This window comes from Lotus japonicus, chromosome 5 (genome assembly GCF_012489685.1).
Source record: "Lotus japonicus ecotype B-129 chromosome 5, LjGifu_v1.2".
Taxonomy (NCBI): domain Eukaryota; kingdom Viridiplantae; phylum Streptophyta; class Magnoliopsida; order Fabales; family Fabaceae; genus Lotus; species Lotus japonicus.
Genome location: NC_080045.1, coordinates 64,171,630 through 64,190,889, shown reverse-complemented (window position 1 = coordinate 64,190,889; position 19,260 = coordinate 64,171,630). Strand labels below are relative to the sequence as shown.

Below are 19,260 nucleotides of genomic sequence, written 5' to 3'. Positions count from 1 at the left end.
CTTGTGGGCCTGTGGACTGATATGGGCGGACCGAATGGGCTAATCAGTATCATGTAACTAATGGGCCGGGCAACCCATGGTCCAGCCGGACCAAAACCCAAGCTATAAATAAAAGAGGACCGCCCAAGCGGTGGGCATCCTATCATTTCACGCATTTTACTCACTTTGTTTACTCTCGCTTGCTCTTGATATTGGTTAGTCTTAGTCTGCGGTTCCATACCGGAACAAGTGTATTTCCATGTCAAATAAATAGATGCATCTGAAGAACAATATGGAACTCTAACAAGTTCTCTTGAGGCTTTTTACCTTAGTGGTTTACAAATGGTAATAACTTAGGGGGTTTCAAAGGATAAAATCAAGCTATTTTGTTCATAGTGTTTTAAATGGATTTAAGCCTTCAAAGTTAAGTTTTTCCTTCTAGTGTTTTAGATAAATTCATGCACTACGAAATTGATTCTTGTCTTTTAGTGTTAGAGAGGTCTCCAATGTCTGATGATAACTTGAATGACGTACAATGAGCTGATGAGCTCTGATCATAACATGAAAATAAGAGCAAACAACAAGTTGTCACCACTGTGGTGAGTACCGATTTAGAAAACTAGAGCAAACAAAGATCTGATTGAAAGAATTTAGCAAGGAGGGATGATTAAAATGCATAAAAAAAATTAAAATGGAAGGATGTTCAATTTACTTGACACTCTTGGTAGCCATTATTGTATTATGTAGATATATGGCCGTTTATAGCTTTCAGTAATTCGATATCCAACATTTCAAGAAAAAAACTGCTAACTAGATAGTGTTGTTTTCTTATCTCATACTTTTTCTTATTTCAACGTTGGATCAGTGTTCGCTAAATAGTGTGATTGTAGATTTCTTAAAAATGTTTGATTCCTTTTGAACACTAAAAAACAAAATAATGTGTTGTAGCATTTGAAAGCATATAAGAATTATAAATTTGAGTCATGCAATTGAGATCGAAGGCGTCCGATCTTAATAAAATTTGTGAGTTACTCGATCATAATCAAACAAATTAAATTAGTTGAATACATGAATTTAAGGTTATCCAAAAAGCAAGAAACCCAAATACCTAATTTAAAAAGTTGTGTTCTTCTCTTCTTGTTCATCTCTAAAATACTACAGTAATTTTTAACTAATAATAATCTATGATGGCATGTCATTTATTCATCAAAGTATGAGAGATGATTTGGATATGAATCATATGATAGCTAGTCAAGAATATTGACCAACGTAAAATATATTTAATTGATGATCATTGGATAATATTGATAAACAAAACAAGAAGGCATCAGAAAAACAGAGGAAGGAGTTTCCTTTCACTGTCAGAACCACAATCTTCTCCTCTGTTTCCCAACGTCGACCCTTCAGATTCCTCAGACGGTGTCCTCACACGTTGTTTCTTCGCTTGGTGACACCTTCCTCCGCCGCCGCCAACCACCAAACCTGATGATTCTGCTTCATGATTAATCTTCAGCTTCCTTGAAGGAGAAGAACCTGCAATAAATGATTCAAAGCCTTCACTGCTCTCATGATCCACACCTGAGAACTGAGGAAGTGGAGTCAACGCGCCACCACCTTGGAGCACTTTCTCCACACCCGATTGGCAGAGCTGCCAGTTCCCACTCCACAGCAACCCCACTGCTCCGCTCACTGGATTTAATGCACGCCCCACAGCTTCATATAGAAGAGACTCAAACAAAGCTGCGAATTCCATATACATCATGTTACAATTTTCCAAATCAACTTCTTCATACTCAAACACACACAAACATTATAAGTTTAGAACATGAAGTTCCTAATCAATTATTAATTGCTAGTTTTCATTAGTTAATTATTATAGTGGTGAGTGGTATGTGCCAATACATATATATAATCTATTGATATGTTACACCAAACTTGAGTGCACCAACTTCATGTGTCTGCTGCGAATTCTTTACCATTGATTATCATATTAAATGGTTCATATATTGATTCATAAAAAGTTAAATTGGTCAAAACTTTTATATACTTATCATTTTGCTGCCGCAAGCATGCAACATATATATGATCTGAATTCTTCATAGTGAAACTTGTGTATAAGAAATTTTCATGTATATACTAATATCTTTATCCAAATTTAATCTGGCAAGGTTGAACTGATGGAAGGTACTTGTCATTCAAATGGAGCCACCCCTGCCTTTGTATACAATTCAATTGTAGAATCATTCAAAATTTTGTATAGATAATAACACTGATTCTTCCACCTGGCTGTGATTCATGTTAATTTAGAGAAAGATGAACCAATTCATGATGTGTATGATCTTATTAAAAGGTTGAAATTCATGTGCAAGCATTTATAGTTCTTTTTTTTTTTTCATGCATCAATAGACATACCGGATCTTTGGTTAGTGGGTACAGAGGAAAGGAAAGACATGAGGGTGGCGCGGCCGAAGAACTTGGCGACGAACACGGTGGCGTTAGCTTGGGCTTGGGGGCTTTCTATCCACCGAAGGCAATGTCGTAGCATACAGTCATCGCCGCTGCAACCCTTTCGGAGGACACGGCAACCGTTGCAACTCATCTTCTTGTGACTTTGATGAATATCTTGAGTGAGTAAAGCATATATGTGGAGAAAGGATGCAGGATTTATGTGGAGAAAGGAAAGTGAGTAAAGCATATATGGTATATATAGTGATAAAAGAGCGGGGGAACCTGCATTACCAATTGATCAGCATTTTGTCATTTTGTATTGGTATTATTTTATCATATTCATGCAACCACGGTTGAGTTACTAATGCATGGGTAGGGTAGGGTCATGGGGAAGGGGAAGCAAGCAAATGTGGGGCTAAGTGGGATTCCAAAGAAATGGATGTCCTGAGCTGCAACTCCGGTTCTCCACAAATGTTGGAATTTCTCCATATTTGGATTCTCCTCCTCGTATCTATCTCTAATTAACCATGAAAACTCTTTTAAATCGCAATTCAGATCAATACAAATGTGCATTAGATTCATTGTAACTTATTTTATACTATATCATTGATTATTATGTACTAGTTCGAAAATATACTTTTGTTAGTTGATGGTTCAAGTAATATATGCTTTATTTCCCTTAAGAAAATTTTAAATTTGAGTCTTATGTATGGAAAACTTATATTTGTCTAAGTCCTTAAAAGTTCTAGAACAAATTTTGATTTTATAAAAAATATATAATTTCAATCTCATCTTTACTTATTTTTGTCTCATTAAAAAAAATATTAGTATTGGGCGGGCATGAGCTGCATACATGGTCTTACAACTTTGTGAAAGCCTATTCGTAGATTGTGCTGTTATTTTAGTGCAACAATTTAGAAGGTTAAACAAAATCGGGCATGAACTGCATACATGATCTTACAACTTTATGAAAGCCTATTCGTAGATTGTGCTGTCATTTTAGTGCAACAATTTAGAAGGTTAAACAAAATTTACAAGTGTCACTTGGACGACATAGAAATGATCTCAGTCAAAAAGAAAATTCGTTTAAATAAGTAGCGATGGTAAACAATTATCTTTTATTTATCTTTTTCGTCATCTTATTATCATTCATTTTCTCTTCTAACTCTCTTTTATTCACGTCACATTACTTATCATATTTCTCATATTAATGTCTCTATTATTCATTTTTCTCCTTATAGATGAGTATGAACTACAAAGTGTGGACAAAGACTTAAGCAATAATGATAGGGTGGGGATATTAATAAACTATTTGTTTAAAAATGTAATGTGAGGTTGATGATGCATAATGTAAGGACGTTGATGATTAGGCTAGCTAGTGTATATAGCTGTATATAGGCATAGAAGTTACAGCCAGAAGTTGAATACGTGGCAATTGTCATCTTTATCCAAAATGGACCACATTGGCTTTCACATGAAAAGTGCTTAACGTACTCTCCAACAAAATAAATGTCTATGGAGAATGGGATTCCAATTAGGTTAAACTTTTGCAGCTCACACTTTGTCCTCATACACATGCATCTTCTTGTGTGGTTAAAGCCTTAAAGGTGACTCCACCACAGTCTCAGATTGTTATTATATCCAAATTGGGGGACTGGACCAATTATATCCCCTGCTTATTATTCATACTTTTAATCAAGTTTAATTAGGCCCTACACAGTTCAAAAATTTAAAAACTAGTCTTTAAAATAGAGGGACTATTATTGGTGTATCAGTATCATCTTTTTAATGTGTCCCTTCAGTACATTAGGAAGACAAATTGGAGTTGGGGCATTATTATTAGTTTTTGCAGGGACCTTTCAATCAATTTGACCCTTTTTTCTTGAATCTAATCTCAGTGGAAGTTGGAAGATGCCCTGCTAACATTTTTATGACAGTGATTTCAATTTTTTTGTTTTGCTATCTTGACCAATGTTTTGTGCATTAATAAATAACCATTCATATTTCCTAGGTTTCCATTTGAACTTTTGCCACTCCTTTACTTTGTAATACACGTTTAAATCTTAATTTTACAATGAAGCTGATCAAACCTTGTGGCAGAAACGAAGTGGAGAAAAGTACAATTTGTACAATATTAACTCACTGAAGTTAACAGGTAGGGGGTTATTGAATGATGCCAGTTAATCACTTACTATTGGTTCCATGACTAATATTTGTTAGTTCAATTGAACCTGCTGCCGCGGCACACTTAAGCACTTGACCTTGATTTTATTAATTGATTATATTGATAATCCATCCAAGAAAGTTTGAGATGTGGTTAATGGGTGCCGAATTACCATTAATTATCAATGTTTCTGACGTGCATTTTGAAGCATGTTGGTGTGGATTTTAGGGGACCAGTTTTGTTTCTTCTTATGTTTGCTATTGGCCGGGGTAGTAAATGTACAATTTCAGAACTCACCTACCTCTAAGCATTGTGTTGTATTTGGACAGCAGCGTTGAGTTTTTTTATTTTTTTACTTGCTTTTGTCTACAATGTATGTTGGAAGTCTCACTTTGGATTACCCTTGCACCAATTCCTTTGTAGTGGGGAAAATGATAATGATAATGAACCTTTAAAGAACCTACAAGGCTGTTAAATCTAAAACCTACTATTTCAAGAACTTTTTGGCAACTGTTCATCCAATTTTGGAGCACATAACCAAGTAAAACTTGAAGAACTGTTCATCAGAGGTAGTTTCGTGGGCCGGGTCAACCCACCCGTTTTCTGCTCCATAGACCCAAGTCTGTCCAAGCTCACTGTATGGATATACCAGCTGCCAAAATCTTCATGTGTTGTATTGCTGAGGCAGAATCTCAGCTAAATCCTCCCATGGATTTTCCAAGATTCACCCAAATCCAATTCTTTAGCTGCCGTCCTACATCCAGCTGGAACTATCACAAGAGTTCTTGGACAAATGCGTTGAGTTTTTTGAGTTCTTTATTTTGTTATGAGATTTCCACCAGGTTTGTGTTCCCTGGGAAAAACATTGTTCAAACCAAAAAAATATTACTACGTCAACAGAACTACAATTGACAAAAGTTTGAGTTCTATACAATGAACATTAATTCGAGTTTTTTGTTGGTGAACTTTATTGACAAAAGTTTGGTTCTATACAAATGGGCTGCGTCTACCGTGTGTCAATTCGGTGCTTCAGTTTTACTAGAGGAGTGATAAGACAAAAATAACCTTTCTTGCTTAAATTTTTCCATCTTTCTCCTTCCATCATCACCAACTCACGCTGGGTTTTCTGCTTTGGATGGTGGTTACTGTGGTTGGGCTTTGCAATAATGGGGATGGGTCGACCCGTTTCCTGCAAGCAAACCAGATCTGATTGTGTTGAGTGGTGGTGGACTGGTGGCGGGCTGGCGGCGCTGCAAGGGGAGAGGATTACCCATTTGCTTGCACAATTTCTTTTTGCCATGCAGTTATGGGAAACAATGGCAACCACTGAAGCTTTAAAAATCAATCAATTTCTTTCATCATCACCAATCAATTTCTGGTTCACCTATGCTTTATCTGGGTTCCTTTACATCATCTTATCATCTAGGTTCTTGAAGATCGATGTTTTATTTTCTGGAAAAAATTCAGCAAAGTTGATCCAGAGTTGTAAAAGGGTAACCTTTTTTTTCTTGCTTTGCCTAAATTAGGTTTGAGAAGATCTGAAAGTTGAAACAGTGGGCATTGAGAAACAAAAACAAGAAAACAAAAACATGCAAATATGAAAGTTTTGATGGTTAAGGATCTACCATGGAGGAAATCTGGTTTTGTTGTTCGAACGGTGGTGGTGGCCAGGGAGGGAGAGGGAGGTGGTGGCGGCGCTGCCATGGGAGTGAGAGGGGTGGTGGCTAAGCATTGGAAGAGACAAGGGTATTTTGGTAAAGTTATATATATTTAATTAATGAATTATTATTAATATTAGCTGATCTGGACCGTTCAAATAAAAAACATTAAATCCAATGATGGAAAGATAAACTGAAGCACCGTGGGTCAGTTTCGATGAAACCAAATGAGCATTAATTCGAATTTCTGTAAATAGCAATAACGAGTCTTTCCACACCATGGGTTCTAATCATAAAGGGGATTAAACATGTAAACACATGCATAAAGGGCTCCAAAATATTAAGACTGCTTTGTTAGTATTTAAAAAATAAATAAAAGTTTATAAGTTACATTATGCATTTATTTATTATTATAAGGATGTTGATTATAAAATAAATATATATGTTTTAACAAAATTACTAGCCACCAAGAAAAGGAAGATTCAGGAATCAATCATTGGAATGAGAATTTAAATACTTTTCGATGTACCAAAAAAAATGTTAGCAACCGCTTGAATGGTAACTAAGTGTGTTTGGATGTAATAATTAATAATCATGAGTTTAAAATAATGTAATTAGTGTTTGGCTACCAGTGAAATTTGTAGGACAATGTTTTGATTATAACCCGTATAAAAACTATTCTCTATATAAAACTTTTAATAGAATTGATTATGAGTCTGAAATCAATTATGCAAATGGCTTCCAAACATCAATATTTACTCTACCAAAATTGATTATGAGGTTTTTCATGGGGAACCAAACTATGATTAATTCTTCTATGTACTCTTTCTCCATGTTCCTCATTAGTATATCACAACAAAAGCACACACACATATATATATATACACATATTAACATACACACAAATGATTTCATTATATATATATATATATATATTTTACATATCATACATATTTTTGATAAAATCGAACATTCAGTCTCCGTGCATCGCACGGGTTAATATCACTAGTTATATGCAAAACAACTAGTTTAACTTGGGGATAGAATAATGGTGCACAAGCTTGCAATTCCATAAAATGTTGATGCATGTGTTGCAGCCTCTCAAATCTCCCACAATCATAGATTTATATTAAATAGTAAATTATTTTGTTTCTATTTGTAACTTTTCTGTGTGTTTTTTGTTTATCCATTGAATTGGATTTGAATGTGTTTTTTCTCAATCCAACTCAATTGGAAAACCTGTCTTGTAAAACCAAATATCTCAGTTAAATTGAATGCACTTTCAATTAGAAACCAAACACACTCACATACCACACTGATGTCTATTTTGACATTAGATACCCATAATAGACTTGAAGTATTGTTACTGCATGTTCAAAAATCCTTCTACAATTAACTGTTGAAAGATGAAACTAATTATGAGGTGAAACTTCCAACAATTGTTGCTAAATGTCAGAATTAATTTTGAGGAAAAATAAGTTCATCCAAACATGCTTAAAATTTCAACAAAATGCTTGGCAGTAACTGAACTAACTACTTTTATACCAGGTTCTTTCTATAGTCATGAGTCAAAATAGTTTCAATGAAGTGCATAAGGCCTTTTTAATAACAATGATAGGATAGTAGATGCCAAGGATCACATGATTTCCATTCTTCACAATTCTGCTATCTTAAACTAGATATCACTAGTGTTGGGGTCTTGTCATAGAGAAACTAACAAAAAAGAAACAATAAAAGATAAGCCAAGAAAATGGACCAACTAGTTTCATGAAACTGAGTGCCTCCTATTTCTGGAAGGGGTAGATTTGGCTTCTTCTGGGTTAGCAGAACCAATACTCTCTGATGAGTCTGAGCCACTGTTCTCCCCTTGTCCCCCTTTGCTAGCCCAGAGCTTTATGAATGACTTCTTTGACTTGAGCAACCCTTTCATCTTGCCAATCACAGCCTTGTCCATGCTGGGTTTGCTGCTATCTCCATCTTTAACTCCATTACTCAGTCTCAACGATGCAAGTTCCTTTCTTAATGCCTTCAGCTCCTCCGCTTTGGATGCAGCATCCAAGTCATCATCTGGGTTAGTTGTCCCTGACCTTGAGCTACCATTGGATCCATTGCTCAAATCTTTCATTCCTTTAGGTATGTCAGGAGTGCTAGTACCTGAGGATGCAGCAGTCCTCAACTGCTCAAAATATAGTACCTGCACGACTACCCGTAATGGTAGCCTCTCATTTTGCACAGCGTGCAAGCACGCGTCAACCGATAGCTTTTTGCAGTCCATCAGATTGCATATCCTCTTCTTTTCACCTTTGCTGATCCCAGGGTGCTCCTGTAGTGTTTTAAAGCAAAGTAAAACAAAAGGGATGAATTAGTTGCCTCCACAGAAGAGCCATGGCAAAAACAAGGGGTGAAGCTAAAGCATGTTTGGAAATCTTTCCACAATTGATTTTAAAGCCAGAATCAATTCTGGGGCAAAGATTTTATGACTAGCTTCAAGGTGCCAGAATTGATTCCGAGGAAAAATAAACTGATTCAAACATGATAAAAGTATTACTGGATATTGAGCATAGAATTTTAATAAACTATAAAACATACTATACTGAATTTAAAATGAAGTGTGCAAATCTGAGTCAAGGATTTTTCGTTTCAAGAAGAGTTACCTTCAGATATGTGTCAATAGCCCTGTAAAGGCCATCGTGGTTAGGACGAGAGGTGCTGGACACCAACTCAGCAAGATTAACAAAATCTGACAAATGTAAATTGTGATCCTTTGCAATTTCGGCAAGGTATGCATCTATGAGTTTCGCAACCATCAGCTTGGAAGCATCTGATAAAATCCCTGGCTTTCTTATCCCCTCAGGTTCACCATCTACAACTGATTCAATCTCAGCATTGTGATCCTTCATAACAAACTCCCTTACAATTTTATATACTATACTAACATCATAGATAGTAGCCTCTCCATCTGATCCTTGAATCAAAATATCACTCACAGAAGCCTCCTCTAGTTGCTGCCCTATTCTCTTTACAAGCTCTTCTTTAGTCCTATCTCCTGATTCTACAAAAATGGCAGCTTTCAATAACTTGAGCAAGAACCTACAAGAAACACTGCCTTTCTCAGCAGGCAACAACCACACAATAGTTTCAACTATCAAGCGATGCTTTGACGCATCCCCACACCGGATCATACCCTTGCTGAAATTCGGCAATCTTCTGTAAGCATAAGCTTTCAAAGCTTCGCCAACTACATCATTGGATTGAACTTCCTTGGTTTTAATATTTGTAATTACAGACTTGTACAAATCAACTTCAAGCTCACATAAATCTTCAACCCACCAATCTCTCGGCACTTTTCGAGTTCTGACTTCATTCTGGTTTGTCTCAGCCCCGTTTTCCTCTGGAAGCTTTTTCCGGTTATAGGAGTAGGACCAGTCAACTTTGGATACATCAACACATGCCTTATTTGCTATAGACTCAATGCAATGGCTCACCACCTTTAGATCCTCAGCCAGGGGTAGCATGGACTTTGAAGCCTGAAGAAGGATGATCGAATCCTTCCAACTACGGAAAATGCTAGAGCTAAGGAAAACATCAATCTTGTAAATAAGGTTCCCTTTCTCAATGGTCTCATGCATTCCAAGATACTCTGCAGCACATCGAGTTGCAATTACATTGTATGCATTGAGTGTAACTGTCATGCCATAGCAAAACTTAGCACATGTCTCAAAGGCACTTGCGCCACCAGGAATGTCAGGAATGTGAACTTCATCCATGTTTTCTTCATTACTGAGAGAGATCAACTTCTGCAAGTGAGAACTCTTTGATATAAGAGGAAACTGCAAACAGAAAGATTTGGAATATCAGTAACAAAATGGAAACTTGTACTGTTGTACCCAAATTGATTTAGAGTTCAAATATGAATCACCCTTGATAGATTAATGTATTGGGAAAAGAATATCGAAGTGATAATTTTACAGTGACTTTCAAAAAATTGCCATGAATAATTTAGACTTCTAGAAATCAATAAAAGCTTATGTAGAATTTCTTAGTTGAAGACTAGATATATTTACTGGATTGAGGAATACCTTGTGTAAGTAGAACTTTATATCCCCTATACTGACAATTATATCTGATGATAACTCACTTGCCACATACCTGCACTTGAAATCCATCTCATTAGCAACTGTTTGAAAACAGGATACATAAAATGGAAACATATAGTATTAAAAAAGCGAAGCATGTGAGTATGGTGGGCAGGTCATGAAAAAATTGTTTGAACATCTAACTTTAACCTAAGTTCAAATTCCAGGCTCTACATGATTGAAATCTTACTGTATATAGTTTCACATGAAACAAAGATATAACACTAAACCCTTTGTTTATTAAAACGGATATTCAACTCTGAATGCTTGTTTCATCAACACCATGTTTACTTTCAAAATTACTTCTACACAAAAGGCCTGTATGGATTCAGCATGAAAGCTTGTTGATCAATGGTGGACCAAGGGAGAAGAATCAGAAAATTAACCGAGTCAGACAAATTTCTGCTTACTTGATGAAGTTATGTAGCAATCAAAATTTGTGCCATAGTCAAAAGTAAAAATTATATGTAAGTGTGTAAGATACTGATTGTGCACCTGTGTTCTGTCAAAGTTTAATGTCTAAATTTTGGTTCATAGGAATCAACATTCTCTTATAATAGGCATTTGAAACAATGTAAAAACGAATCAAAACCTTAATTGGGAATAAGGATAGGTAGCCATATTATCCAATATGTTATAAAACTAAAATATTCTGCTTATGATAATGCCATACAGCTTCAAAGAAAAAAAAATCAAGTAGATCCTAAAGTTTTTTCACATCAGTCATATAAAAGAATAGTAATGTTAGGAGTTTTGAGTGATAGATAAATACTAGTGTATAATGACAAATCACTTATTAAATAGTAGCTACACATTAGAAGCAAAATCAATGAATAAATGAAAGGAAACAATTTGAACATAGCTAATTTTCATTATTATCATAAGAGTCCTAGCTAGGGTAGCAAAACCCAAAGAACGCCTTAGTCTATAATAGCTATGAAGTGCAGGTCAGCAACAACAATGGTAACTAGAATTTATATATCTAACAAGCAACATTTCCGTTCCCAGCATTTATCTTGATTGCGTATCTCTTTAGTTTATATCAAACATCAGTAGCTACCACAGAGGGTGGAAAACACTCAGAAATAAGAAGATTCATGCTGTTGTCCCCAACCAAAAAAGGGATGAAACAGAAAATGTTTCGTTAATCACCAAAAGACACATAGAAGATGGCATTACACACAGTGGAAGTAAAGACTCATAGGAATTATCAAAATTCTTTCAATTACCACTATGTGTGTGTTATGAAAGAAGTTGTTAGGAGAATGAATATCATGCTTATCTAAACTAATTTATATTTGGGGGAAAAAGAAAGGAACGTCAACACATCGAGAAATGTAATTTGCATCACAGTTAAAAACATATGCAAACTAGTAATAAACAACAATGTGTATGTTGAAGAAGTGTATATTTTCACCTCGCATTGTTCCCATCAGTCTGAAAGGTATCTGGCTTGGAACCAAGTTTCATAAACTTCATCTTGACAATATAAGATCTGCTTACTCTCAGCTACATAAATAGTATCCTGAGTGTTACAAAATTTCCCAGAAATGAAAAGAGAAAATGACCCCAGCTGTGAGGACCAATTCTCACCTCAATGTATGCAAATTTCTAGGCTTTAAGAGAGGAAAGAAAGGCTTCTAGAGAAGCAAGTTTAAATACTGCAGAGTATGAACAAATCTTGACAGCAAACAAGGCAGAAGAAGCTGAATAAGAGAGAGAAAGAGAAATTGGACTAGATGGGATTGTCCAATTTTTTAAGCAAAGGTTCTCTTAAATGGGAAGAGACCCCAACAACAGATTGTTTCCTTGGTCGACGGCAAAGCCCACGGAGCCCGGGCGCACCGAGTCAGCTCAGGGGACATAGCCAACAGAGAAGTAACACTAAACAATTCTCAAACCAGAGACACACCACACACAAATCTGACTCCACCTCACTTTCCCATATTTCTTTATCTTCCACTTTCTGATTACACTGTTTCTTTGTTTTTAAATCCTAATAAAGATTCACACCACCAAGACCTCTCTAGTGGCTTAAAAAACCCCAAGTTCCATATCCAACATGTGGATATCAATATCTATAATGCTTATATATATATTTTCGCCTTTTTTCTTTACCGTTGAAGTTTGAAAACCTGCAACTGAAAACAGCATCTTGGTATCAGTTGAAAAAACCACCAAAACTGTAGACAGCAGGAATCTTTTGGCAAACATGGGAATAAATGAAGAAGATCACGAATATGGAATTATTATAGTTATGAACAAATCATTCATCAGCTACTTGCCAGAATAATATCATAAACAAACTAAGCTGAAATCTGAGGAATCCCCCAGAATGTATCACATAAATCTAGTAAAATAATGAAGGCAAGATCAAAACTTTATACTACTTCTTAGTGTCAAACGCTCAACCCCACATGAAGAAATATGCCTTAGATCCACTGGCATACCACAATGACAAGCACCAAACTTCACTCTCCGTGTAAACCACAACAACACCCAAGACCCTTTTTTTCAACCCACAGACAGAAACAAACACACGCATAGCTCATTGCTGACAACAACAACAACAAAAATAAAAACTTGAAAACATATACACACACCCTTTACTAAGTTAAGCTCCAAAACCCCATTACCAAGAGGAAAACAATAAAACAATGTCACAAAATAGCCATGGTAGTGAAGGTAAAAGTAAACCAAAGCCATTAAAAAAAAATGAAGCAAGAGAGGGAAGAGGGTAAAGTAAACCAAGAGGTCCTAAGATCTTACACAACCACAGTGAGAAAAAATCTCAAACTTGCTGTTTGTTCTGTAGAACAAACTCACAAGCAGTTGTTGCTATGCATGGCAGTTTATGTTTAGGAATCACCAAACAAAACTGACCTTGAAGAAGTTTCAACTTTCAGCACAAAAACAAGTTCATTCTCTCATGTTACTACTTCTCCTCCTGCATCAAAACCAAAGTACAAACAGTGTCTGAGAAAACCAAAAGCAGACAAAATGCCAAACGGTGAAGAAATGTTCTATCAGTCTTTCAACCTTCAAGTTTACTGCTTTTTCTATTTTGGCACTTTTGATGGACTTTCCTAATGCATTTTGGTCTTTAAATTTGGGTGAGAAAGTTAGTAGCACACCATTCAATTTCTGGGGTGTGCACCTTAGGCCACGGAAGCACGTTGCTAAGTTATGCACGCCAAAACTGACAATGCTACAGCTTTTCTTTTTTGGTTGAAGAAGAAAGGAAGGAAGGTTGTGTTTGTATTAAATGAAATGGAAATGGAGATCATTCAATAAATGCTGCTGCTGCCTGTGGTCTGATCAAAGTAGCAGCCAACTGCATCCTAATCCTCCTTCCTATACCATTTTCATCATCACTTCAGTCTTTTTCATTGGTGGACAGTTGGCAAAAGCAATTTTTTGCTTTGTACGACTGCAAAATCACAAGCTATTCGGATAATTTTGTTTCTCTTTATTTGAAGTACTATATGATTATAAATAAATGTGTTTTGAGGTGGAAAGTACATTCATTTGAGAAAAAAATTGTTCACTTTTTATTTCGAATGTGTTAATTTTATTTTGAAGGTGAAAAGTACATTGAAGTAGTGACAATGAGTACCTAAAGTATGATTTTCCATTTAAAAAGTATAGTTTTTGGAGAAATAAAATTATTCATCACTCGATTTCACCATACACATCAACTAAGAGACTCATAAGCCGCAAGTAAATGGCGGTAACTTATTATCATGTTTACATTGTCAACCAACATGGTTGATGGTTGACGCTAGGACTATTCATGGTTCGGTTCTTTGCTTGAACCGAACCGAACCTGAACCAAAATTTTGGTTTGAGAGAACCGAACTGAACCGATATAGTATGGTTCGAATCGAACCGAACCGGTTTCAAATTTCGGTTAACCAGTTCGGTAAAACATGCATATTTATAGATGGATCGAACCGAATCGAACCGAACTGATATACTATGATTCGAACCGAACCGAACCTGAACTGGTAGTTGATATTTTGGTTCGGTTACCGAACCGGTTTTTCAATTTAGGTTCGAGTTCGGTTCGAGTTCTTAAAGGTTCGGTTTTTAAACGGTTTGGTTTTTTAACGGTTCGAGTTTTTGTTAGCTTCGGTTCTTAGAGAAACATGAACAGTCCTAGTTGATGCTACATTTATAAAAAAAATTAGTGTTAATCAATATTATTTTTATATTGTTTCTTGTTTCCATACTACCAATTGAGTGAAATTTAAAGTCAAACAAACATCTAGCATGTTCGGTTTCATGAATCTCCTTAAGTTATTTCTCCCTTCATTGTAGCTTCTTCTAGAAGCACTTTTTGCTCTACATAGTGCAGGTTTGGAGTCGAAGCTAAACATCAAAATCTCATTAATATATAAGTTACAACATGGAGCATGACCACTAATGTGTTTTGGAGTTGTTTCTAACCCAAATCTAAACATGCTAATAGAAAATGAATGAGTTTTCAAAGATACTCTTTACCTATTTCACTTATCTTTCATATTAAAATCCATGTACGCAAAGAAGGCCTGATTGGTAAGTATAAAATAGTAGAGAGTGTGTTGTGGAGCTGTTGAGAGTTGCTCTTTTAAATGGACAGAATACGCTAGGACTTTTAAGACAAAAAAAATGATAATTTACATGATTTTTAATATAGTACTAACAAGTGAACATCTAATTTTGAGATAATATCCGATAGATATACATATTATTGGTTAATGATGATTTTTAACGGCGGTTAATACTTGGAGCGGTTAACAAGGTTAAAAATTGCTACTAAAATGTGGCTAATGCATATGTCAATTGCTAACCAACCAAATATCGTTCACTATGTCTAAAAATACTGATAGAAACCCGTTCCTGTCCAACAGGCACTTTAACAAAGCACATTGTATTATAGAACCACCCAAGAATATATCATATTCCCATTTGAACACATCCCAATAATAGTGCTATTCTGCTAGATTTCTTTAAACAAAACTCATAAGCACATGTTTAGGTCCCCCATTTCCTGTTTTCCCTCAAAATCTTCACAAGGTGCCTGAACTAAACTCTTACACGTGGTGCTGACTGTATGAACACAAGCACTAAATATTCCACCTTCAAACATTTTTTAAAGTATATTCCTTCAGTAACACTTGATACCTTCAAACTTTGAGATTGATCAAGCTGGTTCAAATTCAAAGATGGTGGTGAACTTGTCCAAAACTCATGTATTCTGGTGAGATTCCCAACAAGGGATTAGTCAACGGCTTATGGTCACGCCTTGTGCCAAAAAGTGCCCAACATTGCCTAATTTTAACCATTAGGATCTCAAAAGAATATGACCCTCTTATCATACTTATGGAAAAAGGGTCCCCCCTACATAGATTTTGACTCTTCTTTGCTAATCTCTATCATTGTTGACTGAGCCAGCCCCTGTATTTAGAGAGTAATGTTTAGGCAAATTAAACAATGAAGAAAAACTTTAGGACCGTGATAAACTGGCCATATTCTGTCTTAAATCTCAATTCTATTTGTGTTTGGATCCATATTTTTCACCCTCAAAAAGTGAATTTACTCTTAACATGTTTAGTTTCACAGTGAAATACTCTAAAATCACTTCCGGTTATAAGCTAAAGTCATATTTAATTTCCGTGGGAAAAAACTCTAGAATCACTTTTGTGTAGAAGCTACTAGTTTTAAAGCGTGTTTGGATATGCATCTCGCACACACTTTAGAAGGGAACTTAAATGTGTGTTGGAATAGCATTTTCAAAAATTCATGTTGGATACAATTTATTTTAGTAAATATAAGTTAAAGTGAGTTGAAAATAAAGTAGTTTATATTTGAATGCGTTTATGGAGAGTAATTTCTATATAATAATGGTGAGAAATTTAGTTATGAAATCTCTCAATTGATTTTTCCATCGTACTCCCTCCGGTCCTATTTATAAGCATGAAAGAGAAGAAAAATCTTGGTCCTTTTTATAAGAACCAAATGAAAGTTTGAGCTATATTAATTAATTTTTTCCAATGATGCCCTTATTAATTCTAACTTGTAAAATGTGTCTCATTAATTATTCTCTCTCTTTCCCACTTTCCAACACTAATAACAAAGGGTAATTTTGGAAGATTATTTTGATTTAAGACAAATTTAATGCATTTTATCTAGTTTAACTACATTTCTTAAACTATGTGAATTTTTTTTGTTGCTTATAAATAGGACCGGAGGGAGTAAAAACTAATACATAGCTTCTATACATAATAGATTTTGTGACTAAAATCAATTTCTTAAATTGGGTGTCAAACATTTATATAACCACTTAAAATTAATTATGAGACTCTAGCATGTGATACCAAGCACACACTTAACTTATGAATAGATGAATATTGGATTTTGTGCAAATCATGAAATCGAATATGTGTTTTAATTTTTAAAGCATATTTGGACCAAATATACTCTCTTATGAGAATCAATTCTGACACATAAACGTTACTGATAAAAAATTATCTCCAAATTTTTTTTAGACTTTAAAATCAATAGTAGAAACATTTCAAACATGTACTCTATAAACTTCTAAGTAAATGTGTCTTTAATTCTAGGCTTAAAGAGTCAAAAGACCCCTGAAATTACAAAGGGAATCAGTTCCAGGACCTAAAAAAAATTTACATCAAATTGGGTCCCTAGAATTTTTTTTTTAATTCAATTAAAGACAAAGGCTGCCACATCTCAATTTTGTCCTAGTCATCTTTTCCACATGGCATTTTTTATTTTTTTTAATTGAAAAATTATAAAACTTTATTTTTTAATTCAAACCCATAAATTAAAAATAAAACCTTAATAAAATCTTAATATAAACCTAAACTTAAATAAATCTCTGAACTAAATTCAAATTAAACACATAATCTTCATCACTCTTCTTTCAATCTCCATCTCAAGAACAAAACCCAGACAAAATGGTCTTCATCTTCTTCATTCATCTTCAGCCTCTTCTTCTTCCTTTCTTAACCCCAACATCTTCTTCCCCCCACACCGCCATCCTTCACCACCACCAGAGAACCACCATAGCACCACCAACAATCACAACCGGAAACACTTCCTCATGCCAACACGCAAGTAGAAATCAGAGGTGCTCCAAACAATACAATGGATTGGAAACAACAACCTATATCCATGATTTTAAGGACCATGATACAACCACAACTGCAATGTAAAACCATGGATCCTACTCCTAGAGCATCATAATCTTCCTGTAATTTCAACCAGTCTACCCAACACTCATTCAATTTAAAATTCAAAAATTCACCTTCTAACCACAATACTCAACAAACAAACAACATTAACAACTGCATCAATCACAGCCACCACCACGAAACCCAAACCCACCTTAGACCCCAGATCCGGCCACCCACACATCAGATTAAAACCCTTACCTTGAAACCCTCTAAACTCCACTCCATTGTCGCAACCAACCTCACCTTCACCCTCCCTTGGTGTCTCTCAACCCCAATCCTAAAAATGCTCATATTTCAACCTCAAACCCAGCCTCATCTGGCCACAGATCATTGCGCTTTCGTCAAGATCCCTAGGGTGTCGGAACGACGGTGTCGGCGACATCTCACTCGGAGTCGGAGGCGAGGGCGGCGATCTGAACACAGTGGGTGCCACCAACGACCATTAACTGCTCTGTCGCCATGAGTACTTGAATCGCCGAGCACTCCAGAGAATCACCGTCCATGGATTTTGATCTCACGACTTAGGGTTTTGTTTTGGTGAGGAAGTGAGGAACAACTGAGAAAGAGGACCAGAGGAAGAAGAAGCAGATACGGTTAATGTTTCAATGGATTTGGGTTTTTGTTGTATATCATGAAGAAGATTGGGTTTAGGTTTAGGGGAAATGAGTTAGAATAGGTTTTATTTTTTATGAAATGAGTTGGAAATAAAATAAAATGATAAACATTAGTTGGTATTTAAAAAAATTAAGTTTATATTTATATTAGGATTTTATTAAGTTTTTTATTTTATTTTTCTGCTTACATAATTGAGTTGGATTTTAAAATTAATTTTTCTAATTAAAAAATAAATAAAAAAGTCATGTGGTATTGGTGACTAGGACAAAATTGAGATGTGGCAATATTTGGCCTTAATTGAATTAAAAAAAAATTCTAGGGACCCAATTTGATGAAAAAATTTCTAAGTCATAGAATTGATTCCCTTTGTAATTTCAGGGACATTTTGACCCTTTAAGCCTTAATTCTATACTAGTCATGAGACCAAACAAGCACTATGAAACTTTCATCAGAATTTCTGCTAGGTTTGTGTGAGTTCCAATATTATTGTTGAATCTACTCTAGTTTCAGTCTATCACGAGATCACAGAGGGAAAGGGATTTGTGAGGGTGGGGGACAGTGTAATCATAATGGAGTGTGAAAATCCTGTGACGGTTTAATGCTACAGATTTTGTGCATAAACATTATTATGATCTTAGCTAGCAATGGTACTACTTGATTCCTTTTCGGACTATATAAAACAGCCATTGCATTTAGAACTCATCATGTACAGTTAGCTTGTTAGAGAAATTTGTACGGAAATTTTGATTTCTCAGTATCAGAATTCACATGGTTTATTATCACATTTGCAGCAATTATGCCAGTTAAATAAAGAAGTAGAATCATACTATTAGGTAGAGCACATAATTGTGAATGTTAAAGCATATCAAATCATCGATCATATATTCATATGCTCTAGTTTCGAGGACAAAATCTTTAGATTTAAATCTGACAATTAGAAAGAGGTTTAAGTAAATAAAAATAGATTTGATGTTTCAATTATCCCTTGATTGGAAAGACATATATTAAACAGCATGTTCAGT

General features: G+C 35.3%; 2 protein-coding genes across 6 annotated transcripts; both read right to left on the bottom strand.

Annotated features, from left to right (window-relative positions):
- Positions 1-1,203: 1,203 nt before the first annotated feature.
- LOC130716608 (LOB domain-containing protein 38-like) lies at positions 1,204-2,668 on the bottom strand. The gene is made up of 2 exons (XM_057566581.1): positions 2,392-2,668; positions 1,204-1,719 (listed from the first exon to the last, which is right to left on the bottom strand). Exons 1-2 carry the CDS (start codon positions 2,576-2,578, stop codon positions 1,307-1,309), a joined length of 600 nt encoding a protein of 199 aa, XP_057422564.1. The 5' UTR covers positions 2,579-2,668; the 3' UTR covers positions 1,204-1,306.
- Positions 2,669-7,826: 5,158 nt separating this feature from the next.
- LOC130718119 (BTB/POZ domain-containing protein NPY2) lies at positions 7,827-13,762 on the bottom strand. Of its 5 annotated transcripts, XM_057568591.1 has the most exons (7): positions 13,425-13,762; positions 13,269-13,332; positions 11,979-12,526; positions 11,803-11,894; positions 10,329-10,398; positions 8,904-10,079; positions 7,827-8,572 (listed from the first exon to the last, which is right to left on the bottom strand). In XM_057568591.1, exons 4-7 carry the CDS (start codon positions 11,862-11,864, stop codon positions 8,015-8,017), a joined length of 1,866 nt encoding a protein of 621 aa, XP_057424574.1. In that variant the 5' UTR covers positions 11,865-11,894; positions 11,979-12,526; positions 13,269-13,332; positions 13,425-13,762; the 3' UTR covers positions 7,827-8,014. The 5 variants fall into 5 exon arrangements, with proteins under 5 accessions (XP_057424574.1, XP_057424575.1, XP_057424576.1 ...); XM_057568592.1 differs by lacking the exon at positions 11,979-12,526; XM_057568593.1 differs by lacking the exon at positions 11,979-12,526 and having other exon boundaries at positions 13,520-13,762.
- Between the last annotated feature and the right edge of the window lie 5,498 nt (positions 13,763-19,260).

Coding starts and splice junctions, on each gene's coding strand:
- LOC130718119 (XM_057568591.1), bottom strand. CDS start 11,864: ATGAAGTTTATGAAACTTGGTTCCAAGCCAGATACCTTTCAGACTGAT. Junction 10,080..10,328: donor TAAAGTTCTACTTACACAAG/GTATTCCTCAAT, acceptor TTCTGTTTGCAG/TTTCCTCTTATATCAAAGAG. Junction 8,573..8,903: donor CTATTGACACATATCTGAAG/GTAACTCTTCTT, acceptor AAAACACTACAG/GAGCACCCTGGGATCAGCAA.
- LOC130716608 (XM_057566581.1), bottom strand. CDS start 2,578: ATGAGTTGCAACGGTTGCCGTGTCCTCCGAAAGGGTTGCAGCGGCGAT. Junction 1,720..2,391: donor ACCCACTAACCAAAGATCCG/GTATGTCTATTG, acceptor TGGAATTCGCAG/CTTTGTTTGAGTCTCTTCTA.